This window comes from Populus euphratica, unplaced genomic scaffold (assembly GCF_000495115.2).
Source record: "Populus euphratica unplaced genomic scaffold, PopEup_1.0 scaffold110.1, whole genome shotgun sequence".
Taxonomy (NCBI): domain Eukaryota; kingdom Viridiplantae; phylum Streptophyta; class Magnoliopsida; order Malpighiales; family Salicaceae; genus Populus; species Populus euphratica.
This window is the reverse complement of record NW_011499904.1, coordinates 1,050,189-1,075,089: the sequence shown is the minus strand read 5'-3', so window position 1 is coordinate 1,075,089 and position 24,901 is coordinate 1,050,189. Positions and strand designations below refer to the sequence as shown.

The 24,901-nt window shown below is 31.7% G+C and overlaps 2 protein-coding genes across 5 annotated transcripts; one reads left to right on the top strand and one right to left on the bottom strand.

The window, feature by feature from the left end:
• Positions 1-6,389: 6,389 nt before the first annotated feature.
• LOC105133269 (protein kinase family protein / C-type lectin domain-containing protein) lies at positions 6,390-11,691 on the top strand. 2 transcript variants are annotated; one of them, XM_011037187.1, is made up of 6 exons: positions 6,390-6,556; positions 6,781-6,877; positions 6,957-7,017; positions 8,126-8,545; positions 8,768-9,338; positions 10,813-11,691. In XM_011037187.1, the coding sequence occupies exons 2-6, from the start codon at positions 6,809-6,811 to the stop codon at positions 11,324-11,326; spliced, it is 1,635 nt and encodes a 544-aa protein (XP_011035489.1). In that variant the 5' UTR covers positions 6,390-6,556; positions 6,781-6,808; the 3' UTR covers positions 11,327-11,691. The 2 variants fall into 2 exon arrangements, with proteins under 2 accessions (XP_011035489.1, XP_011035490.1); XM_011037188.1 differs by lacking the exon at positions 6,390-6,556 and adding an exon at positions 6,563-6,700.
• A 1,967-nt stretch (positions 11,692-13,658) lies between these two features.
• Positions 13,659-18,212, bottom strand: AAH (allantoate amidohydrolase). 3 transcript variants are annotated; one of them, XM_011037184.1, is made up of 12 exons: positions 17,798-18,212; positions 17,638-17,723; positions 16,968-17,071; positions 16,797-16,881; positions 16,517-16,633; positions 15,721-15,830; positions 15,535-15,640; positions 15,319-15,405; positions 14,475-14,717; positions 14,239-14,364; positions 13,978-14,139; positions 13,659-13,875 (listed from the first exon to the last, which is right to left on the bottom strand). In XM_011037184.1, exons 1-12 carry the CDS (start codon positions 17,877-17,879, stop codon positions 13,753-13,755), a joined length of 1,431 nt encoding a protein of 476 aa, XP_011035486.1. In that variant the 5' UTR covers positions 17,880-18,212; the 3' UTR covers positions 13,659-13,752. The 3 variants fall into 3 exon arrangements, with proteins under 3 accessions (XP_011035486.1, XP_011035487.1, XP_011035488.1); XM_011037185.1 differs by having other exon boundaries at positions 17,638-17,708; positions 17,798-18,210; XM_011037186.1 differs by having other exon boundaries at positions 17,638-17,704; positions 17,798-17,889.
• Between the last annotated feature and the right edge of the window lie 6,689 nt (positions 18,213-24,901).

Sequence of the window (24,901 nt, the reverse complement as noted above, 5' to 3'; positions counted from 1 at the left end):
ATCGAAAAATACTTTACTTTTCAGGAATTCATTTTCCCCGGAATTCACTTTCCTCGGAATTCACTTTCCAAAAGAAAACAACTTTCCTGCAAACAAACGGAGCCTAGGTTTTGTTTCTTGAGGAGTCCAGAATTGACGGAGCAGATGTTCAATCTGATTGGAATAGCAGTGGTGATTATAGTTTAAAATATTATTTATTTAAAATTATATTAAAATATTTTTTTAATTTTTAAAAATTATTTTTGATATTAATATATTAAAACGATTTGAAACATAAAAAATAATTTTTAACGAAAAAATTTAAAATTTTAAAAAAATTAGTTGTATGGTATTTCTAAATAGACTCTTTAAAAGATATTTAGTTTTTTTTAGGGTTGGTTGATGGATATTAAAATAATCATTGAAAAATCTGGTTAATGATTCATGATTTTTTAAAATGTAAGTTTTATATGAGATAGAAGAAAAATCTATGATACCAAGTAAAAATATAATAGAGATGACTACGAAAAGGTTGTATATTCATGGTTGTCTATAAAAAATAACAAAGAAGATGATTGTTCGAATACTAGAATATAAAAGATAAAATAAAATATTTATAATTACCTTGGGATTTTTATTTGTTGTTTTTGTTCGTCATAACTCTCCAACATGTTCAAAGCTCACATGTTTTTTTTGAATGAAATATTTATGAAGTTATCTTAGGTATGTTAGGAAGTTTAGGTAATTTTTTTTTTTGAGCTAGATACAATTAAACCGACCCCCTAAATATCTTTTTAGATATTCTTTAATGTCCCGACTATTTACAGAAGGTGCGAAGAAGATGAATAATCATTTGTTTTCAGAAGAAATCAAAGAATTTCCTAGGAATCCTATAAGATTCATTTGTTTTTTTTCTATGACAGATGACCAGAACTTCATCTAGGTTCAAATATTACTAAGAGGTCCACTAAAAATCAGAAATTATTGAAGAAAAAACAAGATGTTTCTTTTGTCCCTTCTAGGGGATTATAAAATCATGGTTGATGGTAGCATAGTTTTGAAATCTCATCCAGCAATATAAGTCGACCCGGGGTTGGAATTTGGCCGGGCTTAAAAAAAAAATAGAAGAAGTTAAAATTTAAAATGGCCTAACTCATTTGACAAAATATGGTTAAAAACCTGATTACAATTTATTGATTTTTTTAATTAAAATAATTTTATTTTGATTTTTTTAAAAAAATCAACATTAATTTAGATAACCTAGTTACCTAATTAAAACCTGATGACTCAATTAAAATTTAAAATTCGAGTAATAGACTAAGTCAATCGTGAGGCCGGTTTTAAAAAATCTGCACACAGTGAGAAGCTATTGCATAGCTATTATACTTAAAAAAAAGCTTGGTACAGCAACCACTGTCTTCATGTATGTTCAAGGCTTACATGAATGATTCTTTTTATTAGATTTTTTTTTAGGTTATCTTAAGTATGTCAGAAAGCTTAGGTAAAAAAATTAGAGTTTTTTCGTGTAGAAAAATTGTGATGCGTGGCAGTAGGGAGCTATCGCACAACTATCGTGCTTGAGAATTTTATCGTCGTAGCCATTGTCTACATGTATGCTCGAGGCTCATATGAAGAAGTCTTTTTATGAGAATTTTTCTAAGGTTATCTTAAGAATTTTTTTTTTTAATAAAAATTGTTTCCTCATGCACTCACTTGCACTTACCCTAACCACCGTACCTTTGTTTTTTTAATCATTTACTTTCTCATGTCCCCCAACCACTGTTTATGTGTCCAATTTGTTTCGTTTTCCTTTCCATTTTTTTTCCTGAAAAATATGTTCCCCATTTATTTTTCTTTCTTTGCTCTTGTTTCCAAACTTTAAACACTAAATATTTTTTTTTTTTTATCTCCAAACCCTTTTTCTTTTGCATGCTAATTATTTTGCTATTCATTACTCTGTCCCCTTGTTTTTATTTGCACAGATGCACTGGCTATATAGCCAGTGCAAGTTGTTGACATTGCGTGACATGTTAATGGATTGTTTTTTCTCTCCTTTTATTTTTTTATTTTATTGTACTTCGGAAAATAACATCAGAGTTGAAAATTATAGAAATAACACAAACACAGTGACAACACTTTGTTTTTTTTTTTTTTTTGCTTTTTTGGATTTTTGAAGAGTCTTTTATAAAAAAAGGGTTAAATTTTGGGTTTAATAGAACCAAATCTACCTTTTCCCAGAAGGTTTTGGTATGAAACCCATTTATTGACTTCTTGACTAACTCTTCAAACGTAAACAAAGGCTTTGAATTGATTAATCCGCTTGAATCATTTAGGTAATATCCAGATATAAGTCCAAATGAAAAAAAATGGAAGCCCGCTTGATTTTACAGCAATTGGTGGATGGAAAATAAAAATAAAAACCAAAAAGCTCATTTTTTTAATTTTCATCCTATAAGATACACCGCCTTCAGTGTTAAGAAATCCTGATGAACCCACACCGAAGGTCTTGGTTTAGTGGTAAAAAGGATTTGTTTTCTTTCACTATATCTAGTTTGAGTCTTCATGTGCACGTCTATCACCCCCGTAGTGCCTTACATACCTACTAGATTTGCAGGGTGTTCAGTGGATGGTAAAAAGGATTTGTTTTCTTTCACTATACCTGGTTTGAGTCTTCATGTGCACGTCTATCATCCCCGTAGTGCCTTACATACCTATTAGATTTGCAGGGTGTTCAGTGGACAGTGAGATTAGTCGTGGTGCGCGCAAACTGGCCCGAACATCCATGTAAATCAAGAAAATAAAAAAATAAAATCCTAGTGAGCATCCACACTTGACTCTACTTGCCACACCTAATTCACCGAAAGAGTGTTAAATTTGTGTAATTATAGGTGGGATAAGGGTAGGAGGTAAGAGTAGGAAGGTCGAAACAATAGGCGTATAAATTGGGGTGGGCACATTTTTATGAATATACGAGTAAGATTAGAGATATAGAAACACAAAGGCTTAGAATCATAGCAGGAATCTGATATGCACAAGCCATTTCTGAATGCTAAAAGAAATCATGGAAGAAGAAAAAAAAAAATGAGGAGGAAAAGCTAAAAGAAATCATGGAAGAAGAAAAAAAAGAAAAATGAGGAGGAAAATGAGTTTTTATCTATCTTTTATTTGATTTGAGTTTCTGATATCATATGAGAGGGTAATTTTGTTTTTTGATGGAGTTTAAAATCTGTATTAACTTATTATGTAAATTGTAGTTTTTCAAAACTCGGTAGTCCAATGCAATTTAAACCCAACTATGAGATGTGAAGGATAATTTTTCCTTTAATTAAAAGCATTTCATTTGGCTTTTTCCCCTACAATAGCCATTATATTGTATATGGTTTTGTCTGAATCATGAGCAGAACATATATATTTTAAAGGGAAGGGTGGAATATTGCTACTAAACTTAAGTAATATATGCTGTACATAAAAATTTTATGTAAGACTACGTGTTGGATGTTGCAAAAACCATTGTCATTCCTAGCTGCAAACTGAAGCAAGGCAAAGGTCGGGCACGCCAGTGTTTTTGAGCCTGGTTGAGCATGTATTCTATATTTTCGATTGAGCCTGAGCCGACAGGTGAGCTCTCAAAAGTTGGGCTAAAATTCACAGCCCATAAATTTCAAGACACTCGTTTCTTTGGAGGTGGCTGTAATAAATTTTCTCCAGTCCTTTTCTGTGTCCTCTTAAATGCATTGATGAAGCGCTAACTGTCAGTGTCCTTTTTAGATTATATTTTTAATTTGGATTAATGATAAAATCCTTAGTTATTGATGATAAGGTTGCTGAAAGAATATGTTAAGTTAGGGTTAATTGGTCGGGAAATTAAGAGTTTGTTTGATGCAGTAATTTATGTGTTTTTATAAAAGTGGTTTTTAGCTAAAATAAAACTTAAATTAATATGTTTTGAAATTTTTTTATGGTTTTGATGTTTTGGTATTATAATTATAAAAAATCATTAATTTTATGTTTTTTCATTTCAAATTTATTTCGAAAAACTCTTTTAAACCCAATGTAATTGCAATAAAAGGTATGGTTGGACTTTTTTTTTTTTCCGAGAAGAAGTAATTTCTTGAGTTCAACAATCCTGATTTACAGAGCAAAGAGACTAATACTAGATCTCACACTTAATAAAGGAGGAATCATTGTGGAAGAAGAAAATTGGTTTGATAGGTGATGAGTTATGTATTTATAAGTTAAAATTTCATTAAAAAATTATTAAATAACTGAAATAAGCATTGAGATAGGATGGTGTTGATTGTCAAACGTTTGAATTCATGAGGTGCCAACAATCATAAACGAAAGTCATGCTGTGTTTTTAAAAAAGAATTAGATGTTGTGATAATAATTATTTTTAAATATATTTTATTTAAAAAAATATTAAAATAATTTGAAAAATATTTAAAAAATAATTTGAAATAAAAATAATAATTTAATTTTAACAAGAAACAGGTTAAAACTCACCCCTGCATTTAAGTCCTTCATTCCTAGAAGAGGCCTTTCCATTCTTAAACGTCATGTTATGCATTATTATTGGAAATAATTGTCAATTACATTGCAGAAGTTTTTATACAGGTTCAATTCACATCAACATTTGAACGAAAAGTTGGCCAGATAATAACCTTAGCTTTATTCTTTTTAACCATAGTGTTAATGAGGTAATTAAGAGCACAACAATATATGAATTTCCCCATCGCATTATTTTAAATTCCCTAATATTTTAAAAATAATTATAAAATTCCACTCTTTCGTTATTCATACAATCATGTACTATGCATATGCATATGGTGATGGTGTTTAAATTATTTAATATTGCAAAGTACCAATTTTAACTGGTTTCTCAAGCACTTCATTGGTATTCAAATTAATAACTTTCCCATGCACTTCATCTCAATTATTTTCTCATATAATTTTATCGTGTTAAATCGATAATAACAACAATCGGTAATTTTTATTTTATTTGTTGAATTTTATAATTCGAACATTTTCACTTACATATATAAATAAATTATGATGAATCGAAATAAAACTAAAATCATACTCTAAATTTAATAATTTCCACATACATATATGACAAAATATGATTAATCAAAATAAAACAAAAATCATACTCTAAATTTAATATGATATTAATATTAGAAACCGAATTAGAAATATATTTATTTCCAAATTGAATTTAAATAGAAAAACACACATACGGTTCCAAATCCAATAATCTTCACATAAATGTATGGAAAACATTATGATTAATCAAAATAAAACTAAAATCATACTACAATACTATAATTTAACATGATTTAGGACACCTACTTACAAAAAAGTAGTTATAATCTCTTTTTTATTTATTAGCTTGAGAATAAAAATATTGTCAAACTACTTTGTATCTTAATCGATATTGATTTTTCCCTGAATATTTTAAAAGAAATCATCACGTTAACCTAGTACTATAATAACAAAAATAAAAAAAATCTTTTCATAACATAACCAAATGGATTAAATTTTTTATAACACGAAAAAGATGCTCAGATGATAATAATATTTTTAAAAATTAAAACAATTAAAATTTTTAAAAAATTAAAAAAATTAAGTTTTTGACATCAAGATTAAGAAGAAGAAAGAAAAGACAAGAAATAATAATAAAAAAAAAGACAGTTGATGCAAAATCAAAAATTCGTTAACTACATGGGCCGCTCAAGCATGGAATAACAATGAGGAGATTTCAATGTCGCTCCTGAATCTTATATTTGACTACCAAGTAACGCTACACACGTTGTCTGGAACTCTCGGACTCAACCTATTCACTAACAAGTACATTGAATATGTCAACAATTTTTTTAAAAATAATATTTATATTTAGTAATTTATCAATTATTTATCAATATATTTGATAATAATAAAAAATTCATAATAAAAAAGTTTAAAACCCTTTAACAACAAGTTTGATATATTTTTTCTTTTAAAAGTAATTTAGTTATTTAACTATATTTAAAAAAGTAAAAGGATGAAAAAACCCTTAGATATTAGGTTTTTCCTTTTCTTTTGCTTTTTAAGGGTAGTTAAGTTTTTTTTATTATACTAAAAAAATTAAAAAAATGAATGTAATTCTATCAATTTAATAATATTAAATGAACCTCTCGAAGACCATTATGAAAGACAAAAACATAGTCTATATTACAATGAATTTAGTTTTGGTCCACAGCACAACACTAATCCCTCTTAGGTTTTTTATGCTAATTATAATCTAATTGCAAAATAATGGAGTGAAAATAAAACCACAAAACAGAGGGAAAAGAAAGGGCAGGCAGAAAAAAAAAAAAACAAAAACAAAAAAAAAAAGGAAAAGAAAAGAAATAAAGGGTGGGGAAGGCTGTCATAAACTGCTAACTACTCCAACCAAAAAGACTTGAGAATTGAATTGACTATGGATGGCTTTGTAGGGTCTCTAGGCTACCGCGTCAAACAGTAGACAAAAACCGTTTATTAGAAGCTGAAGCACATTAATAGTTACATGAATAAGCTGCTCTAACCCATTTCACTGGTAAAATCTTCTCTCAAGTTTTTCCTTTTCTTTTTATTTCTGGGTTACTTAGCGATCAGAAAGTTTAGGCTTTTTTTCCCCCCCTTTCATTTGTTAAATGAAGGAAAAGCAAAAATCTAACATGAAACTAATGCTCCCAATTGGGTGATTTTCTGATTTTAGTCTGGGTTGAAGTTTCTTTTTGAAGGGATCAGTTCTAACCACCAGTGTCTGTTTGATTTTAGGGTTTCTTGAAGCTTGTTTTGGAGGAAAATGAAACTGATCTGCCTGCAGTTTGCTGTGATTTTGATTACTTTCGTTGGCTTTGCGGCATCTCAAACTGTAAGTTTATAGAATCCAACTCTTGTGGATTTGAGTTTCTGCAAGCATTGTGGACTTATCTTCATTTTTTTTTTCTTAGACATCAAAAAATGAGACGATTCAGGTCCAGTTGGTGGCTTCCAACAATCAAACCAGCAGAGGTGTGAGCATTATTGCCGTATTAAATATCTATTTTTCAGATATTTAGAAAATGTTAGTCACTTTAATGTATGTGTCTCATAGCATGTGTTATGATGCAAAGGGGGATTTTGTAGTTGATCATTGGAATGAATAAATCACTTTGAGAGCTTGTAAGTGACTCATGGGAGAGTACTTGGTTAGCTGAGAGAAAGAATAATGGCATGATATACAAATGTCTTAGATAGATATTTGCAAATGAATGTTTAAGTTGATCTTGGTATTGGAGCACGCTGTAACATAATCAGTGTAGAGATTTGGGATGATATGAGGTCCAGTAGTAAAATGTTTTCCTTACTTTGATTATTAACAATTCCCTTTCAATAAAAGAGTGAAATTGTTAGATCCTTATAATGCTTGGAACATTACAAGTTTGTCCACCTCTATGTGTTGTGCACCTGTGCATCGGAATGGGTACTATGCAGAAGTGCTCTTCACAAAAGCAACGAGTTGATCAAAATTTCTTCTTTCCACTATAATTAGATTTGATACTGAAAAAATGCACTGCAAGAATGCTTTTCTGAATCAACTGACTTTCTTAGAAAAAGGGCTTAAAGAATTTATGGATCCTTTACATTAGTTTTTACACGTTCAAATTCCTGATAAATTCTCATAGAATTCAGCACATGCTTAGCTGTTCATCTGTGCTTCTGTAATATCGTATAATGAAATGCAATGATTGTGATGTAAGTGTTCATATCATATTAGTGAACTTGCTATTTGAAATTCAATGGATCCCTTGTTTTCTTTTTTGTCTTCTTGTGAGATAATTGAAATGAATGAACTTTTTATCATAAAATGAAATCCCCCTCCCCCCACCCCCATTTAAGCTAGTTTTACTGTTAAGTAATAATAAATAATAGAATACTAAAATTCTCAGAGCTTTTTTTCGGAACATGTGCCTTGCTAATATATTGAAGGTGACTGTATTCTGTTTGACAGCATGGTGCCCTTCTGGATGGGCTATAAGTCCAAGTATTAATAAATAATAGAATACTAAAATTCTCAGAGCTTTTTTTCGGAACATGTGCCTTGCTAATATATTGAAGGTGACTGTATTCTGTTTGACAGCATGGTGCCCTTCTGGATGGGCTATAAATCCAAATAAGAGTAAGTGCTTCAAACTTATACGGAGATTCAAGTCATGGAATGAATCAGAGAACCATTGTATGTGCTATGGTGGACACTTGGCAGTACTGACATCATCTGAAGAACTTAGCTTTGCTCAGAAGTTGTGTGGCCAAACTGCCAATGGCTGTTGGGCTGGTGGAAGAATGATGAATTCTACTACAGGTTTCATTTGGAAGTGGTCCGATAACACTTCACACATGAACGGGTCAATAGTTCCTGAGCCTTTTCCTTTGAATTGCACTAGTTTGTCATGCCGCAATAGTATTGCAGCTGATTTATGTACACTGGTGAATGGAACTGCCGATCTTGTGGCTGAGAGATGCAATAGTTCTCATGCTTTTATTTGCATGCTTGATGTTGGTATGCCCTTGCCTAATGCATCAAGGCTAGATTCTTTTGCAATTTGTTATGATTATATATTTCAATTCATATATCTATTGACAAAAGATAGACATGCATATGTTGCCATATTGTAGATTTGATTTTTCTGGGAGTTCAGAATTTTATCAACTCCTTAATGCCATTTTATTGCCTTTGTTGATAAAAACTTGTACCTTTCTCTTTTCCTCTTCTGGTTCCCAGAGAAGAAATGCTACCACATGCACTGCCACCGGGAATATCTGATTATCCTCGCAGTTGTGAGTGGATTAATCCTTTGCACAACATTAGCAGTTGTGATTTGGCTCCTTGCATACAGGCGAAGCAAGAAGCGTAGAAAGTCTCGTAAGTTATCCAATCCAGCAGCTTCTGCATTGGTTCCTCCATCATGGAAAGTATTCACTAATGAGGAACTGAGGTCGATTACCAAGAATTTTAGTGAAGGACATCGTCTTCTTGGAGATGCAAAAACCGGTGGCACATATAGTGGTTTTCTTCCTGATGGATCTAGGGTGGCAGTTAAGAGGTTAAAAAGGTCTAGTTTCCAGAGGAAGAAGGAGTTTTACTCTGAAATTGGAAGGGTTGCCAGGCTCCACCATCCAAACTTGGTGGCTATTAAGGGATGTTGTTATGATCATGGTGACCGCTACATTGTTTATGAGTTTATAATTAATGGGCCCTTGGATAGATGGCTTCACCATGTGCCAAGAGGAGGCAGGAGCTTGGACTGGGCTATGAGGATGAAAATTGCTACAACGCTTGCCCAAGGAATTGCGTATGTATACATCATTGAACCTTTTTCTTTTGGGTATTTGCAGACTACATACTGTTATTGCTAATTTTATCATACCCGAGTAATGTTATTTGGTTGTCTAATGTTGGTAGAATTGAATTGTTATCATAACTACCATCACTGATGTGCTCTTAAAATATCGTCACTTATTACTAGATCCTGTGGGTTATTTCTTAGATTAATCAGTTTTTTTGCAATCTTTGATTAATTTCTGATTTGCAAATATCTTTGCTTTGATGAGAATTTTTATCCTGCACTTATTTAATTTGAATTTTAAGAAGTCATATTTGTTCATTTGAGTTGCAATTTGGAAAGGAAGCTTGATTTGCTATTAGATTTTGTTGGATTTGCCAAATGTTATATGCTTGTTTCTATTGTAACAAGATTTATGGTTATTTCATTTATTGGTTGTTTGCCTTGTTTTTCAAGTTTATTAAGGGCAATGTTAGCATGTTGGATAACACGCCATCAGATCTGTCGTCATGCAGTGATGATTTGCTATTAGATTTTGTTGGATTTGCTAAATGTTATATGCTTGTTTCTTTTGTAACAAGATTTGTGGTTATTTCATTTATAGGTTGTTTGCCTTGTTTTTTCAAGTTTATTAAGGGCAATATTAACATGTTGGATAACACGCCATCAGATCTGTTGTCATGCAGTGGCATACAGTTGTTTTGGCTTTAGTTTTAAACCTTCAACTGATAAGTTCAGCTGAAACCTTCATTTTATCTAATGTGTTGCTATGTTTAAAGTGCCTATACTGCTGTTTTATTGATCCTAGCTCTTGGTGCTTGCATCAGAAATGCTGTGTAATTTACATGCTAACTTTCACCTGTTATAGATTATTATCAGTTGAATATAGGTTAATACTTCACTCACTGTGGGTTAAACAAGAAAATGGAGAAAGACTTTTTTAAAATGTCCTGTACTTTTTTCATTATGTTTGCACTGATTATGTACCAAGTTTAACTGCATGGGGAAACCATGCGGAATGGGATTTCATTCCTTAATGATTAGTGCTGATTGAATCAAAATTGATTCCTGAATGCACTTGCAGTCAACCGACAGAATGGAGAAAGATGTTTTTGGATAAACTTTATGTCATCTTAAATGCTAATGACACGATTACATTCTGTTGTGAAGGTGCTTATGCTTGCTTTCTCATTACATCCATTTTAAAATTACATGCAATCTAAATCAATTACAGCATAACACATTTTTTGAAGTGCTTAGTTGTTTGTCAATTGTGATTTTAGATATCTCAGCATCTATTACCCAAAAAAAAAGCTACTATAGCTGATAAAGTGCACTGAAGGTTAATGGGTATCAATAATTTTTGTGCATTCCATAGATTGGTTCTCTTTTCAGGAATTTTTGGTCTATCCGGTGGTATATTTGCTATAATCTGTTTCTCATCCGGTTGGCTCACCTGTGCATGTGGACATATTTTGAATAGGTTCTTGCATGACAAGGTTAAGCCTCATGTTGTGCATCGGGATATTCGTGCTAGTAGTGTTCTGCTGGATGAAGAGTTCGGAGCCCATTTAATGGGGGTTGGTCTTTCCAAGTTTATGCCATGGGAAGTGATGCATGAGAGAACAATGATGGCAGGTGGCACATATGGGTACCTTGCTCCAGAATTTGTTTACAGAAATGAACTTACTACAAAGAGTGATGTCTACAGCTTTGGGGTGCTGCTTCTTGAAATAGTCACTGGGCGGAGGCCTATGCAAGCAGTTGATTCGGTGGGTTGGCAGAGTATATTTGAGTGGGCCACTCCTCTGGTGCAGGCGCACCGCTACCCTGAGCTCTTGGATCCTCTTATAACCCCACCCTCCTCGGATGTTCCAGAAGCTGGAGTCATTCAGAAGGTTGTGGACCTTGTATATGCTTGCACGCAGCATGTGCCATCAATGCGCCCAAGAATGTCTCATGTTGTTCATCAGCTACAACAGTTGGCACAGCCATGAGCCACCCATTCTGAAGTAAGTTAAGCTGAAATGGATTGCTAAATATTAGATATCTGCAACGCCATTTTTATCCAAGTGGTCGAGGGCTGAGGTTAATTGTGCAGCATCATGAGATGCAATAGTTTCACTACTAACTTAGATGCCATCTCACTGTTTTTTGTTGTTTTAAAATGTATATTCACTTTTAATTAAGAGTAAATTTGCTTTGTAGATTAATATAAATATTGCTGCTGACCTTGAACCGTAGTAAACCTCCGAAAGATGCAAAGCAAAGGCAAAACCAAAAGGCTCTTGGAGGTCTTGGAGAGCCACTTTTTAGTTGAACTTATTTGGGCTAATCTGATTAATAAACCTCTTCCAAAGTTGAAGTCGTGCTCTTAATTTTATTTTATTTTTTGACATCTTTTTGTTACTTTTTTCAAGGTTTCCTTCATATTTTGCATCTAAAACTAATAAAAATGACTTAAATAATACCTTTAACATCAATAATCTTTGATCTACTTCATTAGTTTTATTTTTTATAGAATTAACTTTAAATTTTGAAAATAAAACTTATAAATTTAAAATCTAACATCATTATTTTATTTTATTTTTTAAAAAAAACTTGTGGTGTAAATAACCGTTCTTGTGATTTAAAAAGACAAAAACAGCCTTAGATATATTTAAAAAGATTCAAAATCGAACTTTCTAGATGGAGAATTAAAATTATGTATTAAATTTTATTTATAAAATATAAAGTCAATTTCACAGAAAATTTAAAATTGATTGGTTAGGTTAAATGTTAAAAATATAAAACTAAAATAAAAAATACAAGGACTAATTCTCAGCAGTTTAACCCAATTTATATTAGTTTAAAGCAATCTTGAGTAGGTTTGGTGGTACTGGCACTCTAAAAACTGGATTCGAGCGTCTGTTTCGTTTTCGGCTCTCTTTTGCATTATACTTGGTTTGTCCTATTTATTTTTGGATAAAAAAATTATTTTTTTATTTATTTGAAATTAGTATTTTTTTTTCGGTTTTTTAAAATATTTATTTATTTGAAATTAATATTTTTTTGTTCAGTTTTTTTAAATTATTTTAATATGCTAATATAAAAAATAATTTTTTAAAAATAAAAAAATATTATTTTAATATATTTTTTAATAAAAAAATACTTTAAAAAACAATAACTATTACACTTCCCCCAAACAAGGCACGAAATAACGTGAAAGAAGAAGCTGCAAAGCTACTATAGAATTTCTAGTGGCTTTCTGTTATTAGAACTCCAATGGTTCTGCAACGATAACTTTCTTGTTAAAATAAAGAATTTGAACTTAAAGGATATGACTCAAACTAAGAAAAAAGGGTTAAAAAACTAAGCAGAAAAGGTTAATAATGTGAAAAACATTGTGAAACAGAAATTTGAAAATTATAACATACCAGCCAGATAATCATTGTAGAAAGAAATTAAACTTCGAATTAGAACAACCCTGTAATCACCACTACACTGAGTTGATCATTCCAGCAACTACTGTAATATCATCATCTCTTCCTCCCTCCGTGTGTGATTCTTCAGCCAAAGCAGCAGCTCTTGCAAACGGAGAATAATACTTGTCGTCAAGGGAATGGCTTCTTGCCAACTCTGCAAGGACGTGAGCCAAATCCTCGGTTGATTTGCCTTGTTCTTGACTGGGAATTTCTGCAATCTAAGAAGAATAAACATTGTCAAAGATTCCACCAGTCCCAACTATTGGTATCTCCTGATTGTATCAGGAATTTTTCCTATCGTTTTTTCTTCCCAGCTGACATGCCTCATCGTTGCACTGGGTATGACTCCTTGGCCTCTAGAGGATTCGTTTCGGATCAACAGCCCCTTCAAACTGACCAAAGAGTGGCAATGGAACAGTTGCACATCAATTCTTGCGCGTATTTGCCTTCATACCGACCAAGGTATTTACAAGCTAATTTGATGTATTTTCAAATGAAAAGCGCTTTAAAAAGCTATCAGGTATTTACAAGCTAATTTGATGTATTTTTAAATGAAAAGGCTATTTTTATCACAATATAAAACAAGCCACAAGGCTTAGTATTACCTGCCCATATCTGAATTCAGGATTTGATTAATTTCATTTCAGTACTGGAGAAGGGTTTTGATATGTATTTAACCATCCAATGGTAATCCTAAAAAGCTTTTCTTTGCCTCTTATATCTGAAACTGATTTACCAGAGTGGAAAATCAACATGTATTTTCCATGTTGTAACTTTTACTATGCTCCGTAATTCTAGATTTCTTACTTACAATAACCTTTTTGTTTTTGAAACTAGATAATGTATGATATGAGGCATGGCATCATGGAAAGATTGTTATGCAATTAACAAATATCATCATTAGTGCATGGCGCTAAAACAATTATTTCCCTGTACAAGAACGTCGAATTGTGTTTTATTTACATGTGCGTCTCGAGAAATGCTAAGATTGACAAACCAGCAGCCCAAACATCATCGTCCAGCACATGCTCTGCAGGAGAGTGGCTTACGCCTCCACGACAGCGGACAAATAGCATTCCAACCTGTCCAAAATGAAGCATACCATGAATATGATTATCAGATGTAGATGTGAATAGGATAAAATGATGGGAGACAAAAAGTTAATGGAGCTAAAAGGAACTGGCCTTTGTTAAATGAGACATAGCCATTGCGTCGTGTCCTGCTCCACTCATTAGCACGGGAACTTCATCTTGAATTTCGCCGGTTATTCTCTTGAGAGCAGCATTGGCTGCAAACTTCAGCTCTGAAGTTAGTTCTGAATCACAGATCACTGCATTTGCATCATGCTGAAACAATTGCCAGCCAATCGTCAGAAAAAGAAGAAGAAAAACCACAGTATTTGTTCTTGCAACAGACTAAATGCATGATAAGATATGAGTCTTTACCTTACGTTCAATGATGCAAGAAACAGAACGCCTCTCACATATTTCATACATTCTATTAGATAGTTCATAAATAACAGCTTCACGTCCCATGTTATCCATTGCACGTAAATCCACAGTAAAGGTAACCTGCAATCAGGATGTTCTTGTGCTGGAAATTAACAAGTGCTGAATTGCTGGAAGTGCACTCATGTGCGCTTGCTGTAAAAGTCAACAGTTCCCGGAAATTAAAATCTTACCTGGCCTGGAATGACATTGCTTGCACTTGGCCAGGTGGATATCTCACCAACAGTACAGACAAGGGAATTAGAAAGAGATTCCACTGTGGAATCATTGCACTGACCATCATAAGATAAAAAGTCCTTGGGATTTTTGCATAAACTTTCCAACAACATGATTAATTCAGCAGAAGCAGCCATGGGGTCCTGACGCAAAGACATTGGGACTGTTCCAGCATGTCCTTGTGAACCTCTCACTGTGACCTGCAAAGTTTGTGCCAGGAGGACTAATCAATAAAAAAGAATTGCAGATGGGCATAGACACTATAGGACCAAATACGCGATGTGTTATCACAAGAAATGGGGTAGAACTACTACCAAATAAACACATACATATCACTGACTAGAATTAGCATAATTCTTTTCTTCTATTTGCTATCGATCAAATGATTTTGAATTTGAGAATATACGTAAAAGAAGATAACCCTTGAATAAAGGGAAAAAAATAATAATTCCATTCTCTATCCTTCAGTGGCCTCATTTTCTTCTATTTGCTATCGATCAAATGATCTTGAATTTGAGAATATACGAAAAAGAAGATAACCCTTAAATAAAGGGAAAACAAAAATAGTTCCATTTTCTATCCTTCAGTGGCCTACTCTTCAAACATCTCCGAGCTCTGGGCCTTGGCCCTTTCAAACACTAAACGATTCCTTTGCAGAAGTAGCTGTAAATTCCAGTAAGAACTGTTGCTATACAACAAAGTTCCAAGCTTCAATCCTTCAACAGTCTTTCTTTCTTACCTAGGTGAGCCAAATTGACAAAGTTTTTTATATTTATTCTGAAAAGTGAAAACAGAGTGTACCTTTAGCCGTGTTTGCCCAGCAATGCCTTTAACCACACCGAGGGGAAAACCAACCCATTCTAGTACCGGTCCTTGTTCGATGTGAACCTGCAGCATTAAGAAACGCAACTTAGAATACTAAAAACAGAGAAGTTATAATTCTGAGCTGCATGACCAAAACTGAATTGACTTGTCAGTATAGAATTGTTTCCAAGATACCAATGTTGGATAATATACCTCAATATAACCCCAAACAGATTGTGGATCATACTTGAGCTGAAATAGACTTTCTTCTGTGATTGCAATGGAATTCTCCTTCAGAGCATCTTGGACAGTTACACCTCTGAACAAGGAGTAGACGTAAGTATAACTACAACAGGAAATGTTCAGGCAGATGTGGTCTAGTAGACTAATCAAGAAAACCTCTTATCAGATATCTGCAATGCTGAAACTGGTAATATACCGGCTACAGCAGCACTGCCTAGGAAAGTAGATTGAAATCTCACTCCCTCCTCATCACTAAATGCAATGACCTGCACAGATGGAGCAAGACAGAAACAAAATCACATCAATAAGTGGGACTTCTGCATAGGCTGCCCCAATACTCAAATTCTCAGTTAGCATTATGGAAGGATTTTAGGGCCTGTCGACTGCCTAAGTAGCTAAAAGATCAGAGGATTTGAGACTGGAGTAACTCTGGCACCTGTTCAAGTTTTAGTTCAACAAGATATGATGGAAAGTCGTATTTGAACTTCAACGACACACGCATGTAAAGGTTATTAAGCCTCATTTCTATGCACCACCACACAATCATCCAACTAGAACATGTTCTGCTCTATGAATTTTTTTTCTTTTTTTCCTTTTTTGTTCGAGCAACCCACCGGGCGTGTTTCAGAGAACTGAGACTGCAGTAGCTACGCCATTACTAGAGGGTTGGAATCCATTAGATCCCAAGACATAATATGGTCATCTTCTTCAAGTGGAAACAATTTCCCATAATGTAAAACGGGTATAAGACATTTTATACTTGAAAGGTTCCTATTCCCCAATTATTATAGCATGCAATTATATCGGTCAGCATCAACGTAATGCTCAACATTATAAATCCCCTGCAGCCTAGAATTGGCAATTTTATGCAAATCTGTCTCTAGCTTGTCCACATGAGATTACGAGAACAGTAATAAACACTTTGAAAGATGGAAGCAGGTACTTCGCTCACCTCGACTGGCCGTATAAGATTTGTCAAAGTTCCATTGCTTTTCAAAACCTTTAAAGCTGATATTGCTGAGATTATACCTAGCGACCCATCAAATATCCCAGCATCAACAACAGTATCCTATTTAGAGTCAAAGGAACAATCATCAATCAGTTCTCATACAGAGTATTATACACTTTCTCGATATGTTGCACCGATGAAAAAGAAATCAAAATATAGTAAAATCAAAGGAATGAGAGAAAAATTAAAAATTAGTGCAAGGGATACAAAATAAAAGGATTACCAAATGAGAACCAATCAATAGAGCCTCAGCACTTGCATTCAATCCCTCAACTCGACCATGTACATTGCCCATATAGTCCACCCATCTGGAATCAACCAATATATACAAGTTAAATCAATGAAGAGTTATACATAATTTTTAGAGCGTTGCACAAAAGGAAGAGAAGCTAACGTCGTCAAACCAGCGTCCTCCATCCAAGCGCGAATAAGATTCGCTGCCCTCACAGAAGCTGGGCTCATGAATGTCCTCTCAAGATGGCCATCAGCATCACTCACCTGCAGTTCGGGCAACAACATTGACACTCAGGAACACTTAATTTGCTATCCTTCCGATGAAACAACATAGAGAAATCAAAATTGCAATCCACATCAATTTGATTACATGTACATTTAAACTAATGAAAATAAAAAGTTTTCCCATAAATTCAAATATATTATAATTACATCTACATCTATTCATTGTTATCAAAAATTTTTTCTTTTTTTAACATTACATCTACATCTATTCATTGTTATCAATTTTTTTTTCTTTTTTTATAGAACTGCAGTTGGGCATGGTTTCAGGGCTAAATCATTTTGGAACAAGAAATTCTATTTACCATGCTGGATATTGAAATGACAAAAATCCCAAGAATATGACATTAACAATAGGAATACTAGTAATAATAATAAAAGACTATGTATAGCTGCCAAGACAGAAAATCTCTATCTCCACCTCTAACCTTCAATTAATACCAATCATTTTAATTGCAATATTATAATAGTGGTTATTTGTTAAGTAAACAATCAGTCAACCATCTCCCATGTTTACTAGAAGCAAATGTTAAAATAATTTAAAGTACCTTTCCAAGTTGATCGAGTCTTGACACGGCCTCATCTCTCAAGATTTCAGCGAATAAATCATCCTCTCTACCTTCAAAAATACCATCTTTTTATTGTGATTATTATTGTTGTTGTTTTCAACAGTTAATAATAACAGGAATAGTTTTTAAAAAACGGTACCAGAGAGAATGAAAGCAGAACTAGTTGTTGGTAACACTATTGATAAGACACAGAGTTGCAGGAACATCAGGGGAGTTACCATGATCTAAGAAAAATATGATTTGATGTGTGTGTTTTTGTGATTACAGATTGCCACGACCAACTGCGACTATTATTAGCCTTGCAAAAATACTGAAAGGAGAGAATATGCAAAGCCAAACAACCAGCAGGAGGCGGCAGCAGCAGCTTGCTGTTTTGTTTCGCTCGAGGCTATCCAGGCAGAGAGGGAGGGAGGGATTTGTGTTTGGTGCGGTCAGTTCCACTCGTTTATTGATAGATGGACCCACCAGAAGAGAAACTGGATTCCACGTGATGAACCTCCGTTCTGCCAACTGCCATTGCTTTCTGGAACCTTTCACCTTTTCCTTGGCGGCCGCATGTTAGCATGACGTGGGTGCATTTCTCATGCAAATTACTATCAAACTTTGCTTCTCCCTTCCAATCCTATTGAGCGTCGATGGCAATAATTAGATTTGTATGTAAGTTTAGTCAATTTTGTTAAGCAAATTAATCGTTTATTTGTTTTTTTTTTCAAATAATTGTTCTCCGTTTCTATAGTTAAGATCTTCCCATCTCATGAAATTACCTACAATCGTTTAAGCAATTTAATCGTTTATTTAATTTTTTTAAATAATTTAATCGTTTATAATAAATAGAAACTAGAATCCCAAATTCAAGAGAACAACAACAAAAACCGGTTAAAGAAGGAAAACAACCTCCTCGGATTCATTACCTGTTAACTAAAAAACTAGAAAGCCTGGGGATTCATTTTGTAAAATATACACTATGTATCCTCTCACATGAAATTTTGGACACTGTTCACAACGCTTTTAGTATCTAAATTAAAAGAAAAAATTAATTTTGATCTCAGACTTTAGCTTAGTACCAAAGCTTGTAATTAACAGCTGAATTTTATTTTTCATTTTTAAAATAAAAAATATTTATTTTTAAATAATATTTCTAATATATATAGTTTTACATTATATTTTTTTAATTTATTTAGATAATTTAATATGTATATCTATTTTATTAAATATCTTGATTTATATCTATCTTTTAATTTTTGTAGTTTTACTTTTCATTATCTTTGATAACTTTTGTTTATTTATTATGATATGTAATTCTAAATTTATTTGATTATATCCATCTATAAAATTTTTAATTTTTTTAATAATAAAAACATATATAAAAAGTCTATATATATAATTAAAAAAATAAATTTGATCCGCGATAAATTACTATTACTAGTAAAATATTTAGTTCCGTCTAAATTTGGTAGATTCGTTGATATTTCCTTGGTTTTAGCGGATCGAGATTGCTTTCTTGGGGTAAGATAAGATTCTGTCATTTTGTTTTATATTATATTATATTATATTATGTTTGTTTTGTTTTGTTCTGTTATTAAATTTAGATATAATGAATAAAACTTAGTGCATAATATAAATGATGACTGTGTATTACATATTTTTCTCACCTAATCCACATCAAATTAAAATTAATAATGAAATTTGAGATTTAAAACATGATCGATCATGTTCTAGATAAAATATGGAAGTACCCAAATCCAATCTTAATCTAGGTGATGAAACATACGATTCTTCTCGTCCTTTAATCTAGGCGGTGAAATCTTAATAATCTGTTGGTTGGAAAAGGGGTTCGTCTTAGAGCATTAATATGATCAATATTAAGAAAATAATTATTCTTTTCAATATACTTACGTACGGGTGGGTATAAAGGATATTTTATAAAAATGAATCACCATGGAAATAATTCAAAAACACTCCTTGTCATAAAACCATACAAAATAAATAAATAAATAAATAATAGATGAAACCTAACAAGTACTCAAAAGACGATTAGTCATAAACCATAATGATACACGCGACCAATTACTGAGGAGGAAGATGCGCTGGATCTTGATTTCAATGTAATTGCGCATCTTGGTCATCCATCACCACTCTATTATTTTTATTCGTGTTTTTATATTTGGAGCAATCACAATAAAATAAATATTTAATTATATTAAAAATATAATTTATTTTTTATAAGATTCATTTCAATACATATTTAAAATACAGTTTTGCAAAACAATTCTAACTTGTTTTCTTTTTTATTCCGTGTTTAGTATAAATGAATTGTACTATTTATTTAAAATAATAAATAATGAAAAGAAATTTAATTCATTCATATTGTTCATGTGTATATTTTTTTCAGTGTGTTTATTTTTTTAATAGTTTGTTTTTAAAACACTAGTTTAGAATGAATTAAATTCACTTGTATTTATGATATGAACAACATTTTTTTCTTGAAAAACTAGTGTAGAGTGAATTAAATTCAATCACTATAATAAATTTTATACATGATAATATTTTATCTAATTTTATTATACGTTTAAAAAATTATGGAAACTGTAGTTCTTATTGGATGAATTTTGTACGTAATGGAATTGTAGATGGTTTAATAGAATAATAAAAAATATTTTATATAAAGTATTATTTATTTCATAATATAATAATAGTAATTAATTCTACAATATTTAAATTTAAAACTATATATATATTTTACTTATTTTACAACCTCAATTTAAAAAGCATTATTAACTAACTACATTAAATTATTTTTTATTCAATCTCAATTTTAACCAAATATATATAAATATCAAATCAACCTCAACTAAAAATATTTTTTATAAAATAATGTTTTTCAGACCATAACCACAAAATCTACCAGAATACTAAATACACTCATTATCTCTCTACCTATACCGGTTATTTGAAATTATAACAGTGGTATTAATTTAAAATATTTTTTATTTAGAAATATATTAAAATAATATTTTTTTAAAAATAAAAATAATATTTTTAATAAAAAAATAAAAAAAGGGTGCAATCCACATTTCCAAACGAAGCTGTAACATAAAATAGCTACCACTCAATCCGTTAATTACTCTATATAAGCATATTAATTGTGATTTAATTAATATCATACGAACTAAGAAAACATTCAACTTTTTATGATAAGTTTTGCAAAGAGGTGTCTGCGTATGGTTGTCGGTGGGGAAAAAAAGAAGAGCACAATTTTACAATATTGTGCAAATTAATTAAAAAAAAAAATAGTTGAATGCACGTGAGAATGTGGCAGTGGAGTGAGGTGAAAGCATTTCAATGCTTCTTAACAACACTTAATAGCAAAAACCCTACTTATATTCATGTTAACTTTTAAGGTCCTCTTGGAATTTTGCCGAATAATTAATGCGGACCTGGAATCTTGTAACCCGCTCGTGACTGCTGACGTTGCTGGCATTTTCTTATAAATAATTTCGGAGCCTTAGTCTCGTTGATCATTGAAAAGAACAGTGATTTCTCAGGTCTTGAATTAAAATCAAGACATGAGAAGTTTTTTTTTTATATATATATATATATATATACGGTGAGATTTGTGATTATTTTTTATAGTTTATCCTCAATTTTTTATTTTTTTGAGGGGCTAATTATAATTTCTAGTCTATCTCTTTAAAGATATTTATGAAGTACATGAGCTGTCATCCATACAATTACCATGAATTATGCATGTGGTGGGATGATTCTCGGTTTTCGAGGATAATTCAAACAAAATATAAAAAAAAAAACAAATCATTACATATTAAAATATAAAAATTAGGTTGTCGTATATGTTATGCAGTCGAAGATTCTTTAAATGAATCTAGGGTTTGCAGCCATGTTTTTGATTGGTGTTAGGCTTGATGGACTCGGTTTTGCCCCTTTTATTCTCCTCATGGACTGGGCTTGGATGGGCCTTGTTTGTCACCGCTTCAATCTGGGACTTCTTTCTCCTCTCATTTTGCTCATCAGATGGGCCTATAAGGGGCCCTATTCTTCTTTCCTACACATCTGGGCCTCGTATTAACCCTTGAATTACCATGAAAAGTAATAAATTAGTCCCTTTAATTAAAAAAGTAACACTTATTGTTCTCTGCGATCAAAGATCAAGTTATAGAGTGTTTGGGAAAGTAGTGCTGTGAAAAAATATGGAGGTTAGCAAGGAGTTGAACACAGAGAAGAGCTCGAGCCTTCCCGGGGCCTCATTACGGATCACGCGAAGAGCACTTGACTGCCTAGCAAGTTACTAAATTCCATATAAATGCAATTTGTGTGAATTCCCTTCCCTTCTTTTCGCATGCAATTCTGACTGCTCTATAAGCTTCTCTCTACTCCCGCCCTCTATGAACTTCATATCCTTTACGTTTAGTCTGTGTATTTGGTAACAATGTCAGGACAAAACGATGGATTTAATATTTAATTATTTGTGCATATGCTAATCCTGTGCATCTAAACTAACTTGATGCAATATTTCTTATGGATAAAGTTTTTGTTTTAGTATTTCATGAATGAAAATTTTTATACTAAGTTAATTACAGTTTATATATATTATATAGATTAATTTACTAAAAGACTTGGAAACTGACTTCTTTTGTTTATATAATTTTATTTTTAAATATTTTTTCACATTCATCCTATTATATTTGGATTGGTTAAATTAATTGAATAATACCAAGAAAACTTTCACATATTTTGTTTATAAATTCTGGTTAAGTAAAAAGTTGAGCTGAAATGTTTTTTTTTTCCAATCAATTTTATTCTCAAATTTTTTTTTATTAGAAAATTGAGTTATTTATATATTTGGCTAAGTCAATTAGATGACGTTAATTCAACTCCTCTGTAATTTTAATTTTAAATTTATATCAAATAAAAAGTTAAATTAAAAGATTTTAAAGTTGATTTATGGATTGAGTTTAAGAAAAATATTAAATAATTATGTATAATCTAAATATTTTTTATTATGATCAATTTTTTTTATCAGACTCACGAATCTAACATCACGTAGTATATATTAATTTAAGATTCCACAACTGGGTGGGGCATTGAAAAAAAAGAAAGAGGATCGAAGAACAACAAGATGTGCACTGATAAAACACCACATACGTACATGCAAATAAAATTGAGTAGTTTCGTCTTTTAAAACACTAAATAGCTGATACACACACGCACACAGAGCAAGTTGATGCGTAGAAAATTATTATCCACGACGCCCAGCCTAGCTAAACTCCTGTCAAAGGCAATGATAAGTAAGTTAGGGTATTGGTCTGCAAATCAAGAACCACCAATATTCCAACTAACCAGGAAATCAAAATGTACTTGCATGGCTTTTGTTACAATAATAATTGTTGCGTGTAAACTATATTAGCTAGTGAAGCTAACATTTCGAACTCCATCCACTTGAAACAAGAATCCCATAATGGCAACACCTGCTAGCAACAAAATATTCAATTCTTTTTATATATAGATAAAGATGGAGTTGGCTTGTATTTTTGTGATTTCTGGTTCAAGCCCTGAAGAAAATATTTATTTTTGTGTTTTAAAAATGTGTATTTTTGTGATTTCTGGTTCAAGCCCTCAAGAACATATTTATTTTTGTGTTTTAAAAATATATTAAAAAAATTAAGATTTCTTGCTCACCCTCTTTCTTCCACCCAAAGCATTTTTATAATTTGGAGTTGGCTCAAAGTGTTGTTCACCCTCTTTCTTCTGCCCAGTAAAAAAGAAAGTAAATTAGGTGGCCGCAGCCCCTTTCCTTTTTTGTTTTTTTGTTCAATAAAAAACGCAAGTGTGATTTGCTGCCCATTCCAGCAAAGATGGCCATTACGTTTTCGGGTTTGTTGTAATTTGCTTTATAATTTCTTCAAGATGAAGCAACAATTGAAGAAACTTTTCCCACTCAATCGCCCCATGCTGGTTATATTATCCAAAAGTTAGTTCTTCTCATATTTATTGTTCCCCATTCATCAGATTGCCCATTGAAGGAACAACCCCGTGGGGAATCATCAGGGCTTCTGCACCTCTATGTGGGATAGTTCACAAGGCAGGTGAAAAATACAAAAAAAAAGAAGAAAAAAGATGTTACTTTTGAGGGTTAGCATATCTACAATTACCTAATCTTTAAAATATTTGATTTATGATGCAGTTGGTTGATTTGGTAGGGGTAAGCACACTAAAATGGACCGCTTGAATTTCAATGGGTTAATATAAGCTTTTAATTTCGTTGACAACTCACGAGTTGACCTCGTTCATGGTCTGCCAGGGTATAACTACGCTTCTCTCTTTCCTCAAACGAAGAACTTAGAAGTTAAAACTAAACCGTACACTTGAAAAATTAACGTTCGGGGACAGATACAGCAATCTTTGGTTTGCAGTTTGAGATCAATTATGTAACTTAATATTGGCGATAGATTCCTCTGCCTTCGTAAAAAAAAGTTCTACTTCCATAAACCACACCTTCCCTCTTAATATTTGTGTGTATTTATTTATTTTGGTTATAATTGTGACTTATTGCTTGCAATACAGGCATGAATGAAAACAATAAATTTAACTTGTTCGATAAATATAAAGTGATTTAAAGTTTCACTTTAGATTAAATATTTTTTTAATTTTAAATAATTATTTTAAAACTATATTATTATAAACTACAACTTATCTAATTGTTCAATTTTATAATCCAAATCAACCACCAATAAAAAAATTTAAAATCTTTTTAGAATAGAGAAATTACTATATCTTTATATGTTATTTTTTTTCTTTTTTTTTTATATTTTTAAGGTGTGCGGTAATATATGTTGTTTTTCTCTCTATTTGTATATTGTACTGTATAAAAAAATAAAAGGTATAATATTATATTTATAATGAAACTTGAAAAATCTATAAATAAAAAAAATATTAATTTATCCTCTAAATAATATTACGTATATTATTTTATGATAAATTTAGAAATTTATCAATCAAGATCCTATCTAGCTTTATTGTTGTAATTTCTTGTATTGATTACATTGTGATGCTTAATTTCTAAAATGTATTTATAATCAAGTTACAATTGATTAGTTATCTCATTTTAACTTTTGATAAATATCTCTTATATGTGTAATTCATTAGATTTTTTAATAAGTTAGCTTAACTATAAATAATAATTTTAAATAAAATATGATCAAATAAAATAATTTATCTTAAATTTAAT

What these genes read in the sequence shown, in the direction of transcription:
- LOC105133269 (XM_011037187.1), top strand. Translation starts at nt 6,809, where the DNA reads ATGAAACTGATCTGCCTGCAGTTTGCTGTGATTTTGATTACTTTCGTT. An exon ending in GCTTTGCGGCATCTCAAACT is followed by an intron (nt 6,878 to 6,956) that starts GTAAGTTTATAG and finishes TTTTTTTCTTAG; the next exon opens with ACATCAAAAAATGAGACGAT. An exon ending in ACGCTTGCCCAAGGAATTGC is followed by an intron (nt 9,339 to 10,812) that starts GTATGTATACAT and finishes TATTTTGAATAG; the next exon opens with GTTCTTGCATGACAAGGTTA.
- AAH (XM_011037184.1), bottom strand. Translation starts at nt 17,879, where the DNA reads ATGGTAACTCCCCTGATGTTCCTGCAACTCTGTGTCTTATCAATAGTG. An exon ending in CTGGGCAAACACGGCTAAAG is followed by an intron (nt 14,718 to 15,318) that starts GTACACTCTGTT and finishes CAAACTTTGCAG; the next exon opens with GTCACAGTGAGAGGTTCACA. An exon ending in CTATGTCTCATTTAACAAAG is followed by an intron (nt 13,876 to 13,977) that starts GCCAGTTCCTTT and finishes CATTTTGGACAG; the next exon opens with GTTGGAATGCTATTTGTCCG.